Below are 1635 nucleotides of genomic sequence, written 5' to 3'. Positions count from 1 at the left end.
GGCGGAGCACAATTAGCCGCGATTCGGGAGGCGGCTGTAGACGGCGCTCTGGGCGGGGGTCGCGGGGAACGGGCAGCAGAGGCAGAGGTCGCTGCAGCTCTGCCCGTCCCATCACTCGCTCGCCCGTCTTGAGGTCCACCATTCCCCTCCTCCCTTCCTGGGGTCTCCGGGCCGCGACGAGCATCTGTGGCGCCAAAGGCTCGAGTCTGAATCGGTGCTGCTGGAGGCAGTGGCCTCCGACTTCCGGGTTCTGCCTTCTGCCCCATCTCCATGGCCTCCCCCACGGAGTCTTGGCGCCCTCACCTACCTGTTGGGGGTGCCAGGCCCTCAGCGGTCTCAGGGGCACCTGGATCAGCAGGTCCCATAGTTGCTCAATGGAAAGGGAATCGCCCTTAGTATGCCAACCAGAGGGGTGGTCACCCCCACGCATTCTACCCCAGGAATATTTTTCTTCGGGCCTCTGCCCAGCTCAGGAGGGCATCAGGTCCCTGCTGCACGATCAGCCATGAACCCAGTGCCCGGCACACTCAGCCCCCACAGGGCCAAGTGGCTGGGATGAGAGTCACGGTGGCTGACAAGTAGGAAGGTGCAGGCTGCTGCCCTGACCTGCACAAACCAGGTGACGAGTCTCCACCCCGGCAACAAGCACAGTGAATATGGGGGCCTCTGAGACAGACACCCAGTACCTCTCGGAGAAGGATGGGGTGCCGGCTGGAGCACTGCCCTCTCGGTGCTGGGCCAGGCCCTGCTTCCGACGTTGACCTGTGGACGTGGGCAGGTGGACTTCCAGGCCACTGGGGCTCCTCACAGCTGCTGCTGCTGCTGCCACCTCCTGCCGGACCCTCAGGAGGTCTGGGGGAGGGGGCGACAACAGCAGTGACCCAGAGGGCCCTGGGCTCTCACCTTCCAACCCGCGGCCAGCACAGGGCACTGGCCAAGGACACCAAGGCCAGAACCAGTGAGAGCTCGTCCTCACACTGACCCACAAAGGCCGTAGGGCAAGGGAAACAGAGCATTACAGCAACAGCCTAACCCTAGAGGATGCTGGGGTGGGAGTGGGAGGCACCCACCTGTCCTGGGAGGGGGGCCAGGACAGCATTTGGAAGTGACATGGGGATGTTAGTAACCAAACTGCAGTAGGAGGGATGGGAGGAGGGAGGCGAAAACCCAGCAGGCATGGGAGGGTGGGGGTGCATGAGTGTTGTTATTGACAGTTCCGAGAGCATGGAGACCCAGGCTGCAGGGGCCTGGGAGGGTGCACTGCCCGAGCGCGGGCTGGCTCTCGGAGGGCAGCGTGGTCTCCAACTCAAGACTGAGGCTGCGCAGGCGGCCCCCTCCTAGGTACACGCTGTGCACAGTCCACCCTGCGCCTGATGCACTCGGCTACCCATCCGCATCCCTCCAGCCTGCTCGGGGCCGGGCCTCCGAGCTGACCAGCTCAGCACAGGGCAGAGCAAGTGGGCACCGAGCAGACCAGACCGGTGCAGAGCAGGCTGCCTGGCCCCACGGCCACCTCATACCCATGTGTGTTCACAGCCCTGTGACATCACCATTGAGCTGTTTTGCACTGAATAGTTTCCTTCTTTACCACACCCCACATTGGGGATTCCTGTTGGTGTTGAATTGGTGCCAACA

The 1635-nt window shown here is 63.3% G+C and overlaps 1 protein-coding gene across 1 annotated transcript in view; it reads right to left on the bottom strand.

The window, feature by feature from the left end:
• Positions 1 to 1635, bottom strand: part of SAMD11 (sterile alpha motif domain containing 11) — a 17834-nt gene that overhangs the window by 2333 nt on the left and 13866 nt on the right. Inside the window, exon 8 of the mRNA XM_015569667.1 lies at positions 567 to 852. Coding sequence (XP_015425153.1) covers positions 567 to 852 — 286 coding nt within the window. The remainder of the gene's footprint in view (positions 1 to 566; positions 853 to 1635) is intronic.

The sequence above is a fragment of the Myotis davidii genome, unplaced genomic scaffold, assembly GCF_000327345.1.
Source record: "Myotis davidii unplaced genomic scaffold, ASM32734v1 scaffold586, whole genome shotgun sequence".
NCBI classification, from domain to species: Eukaryota; Metazoa; Chordata; class Mammalia; order Chiroptera; family Vespertilionidae; genus Myotis; species Myotis davidii.
This window is presented reverse-complemented; position numbering and strand designations above follow the sequence as displayed.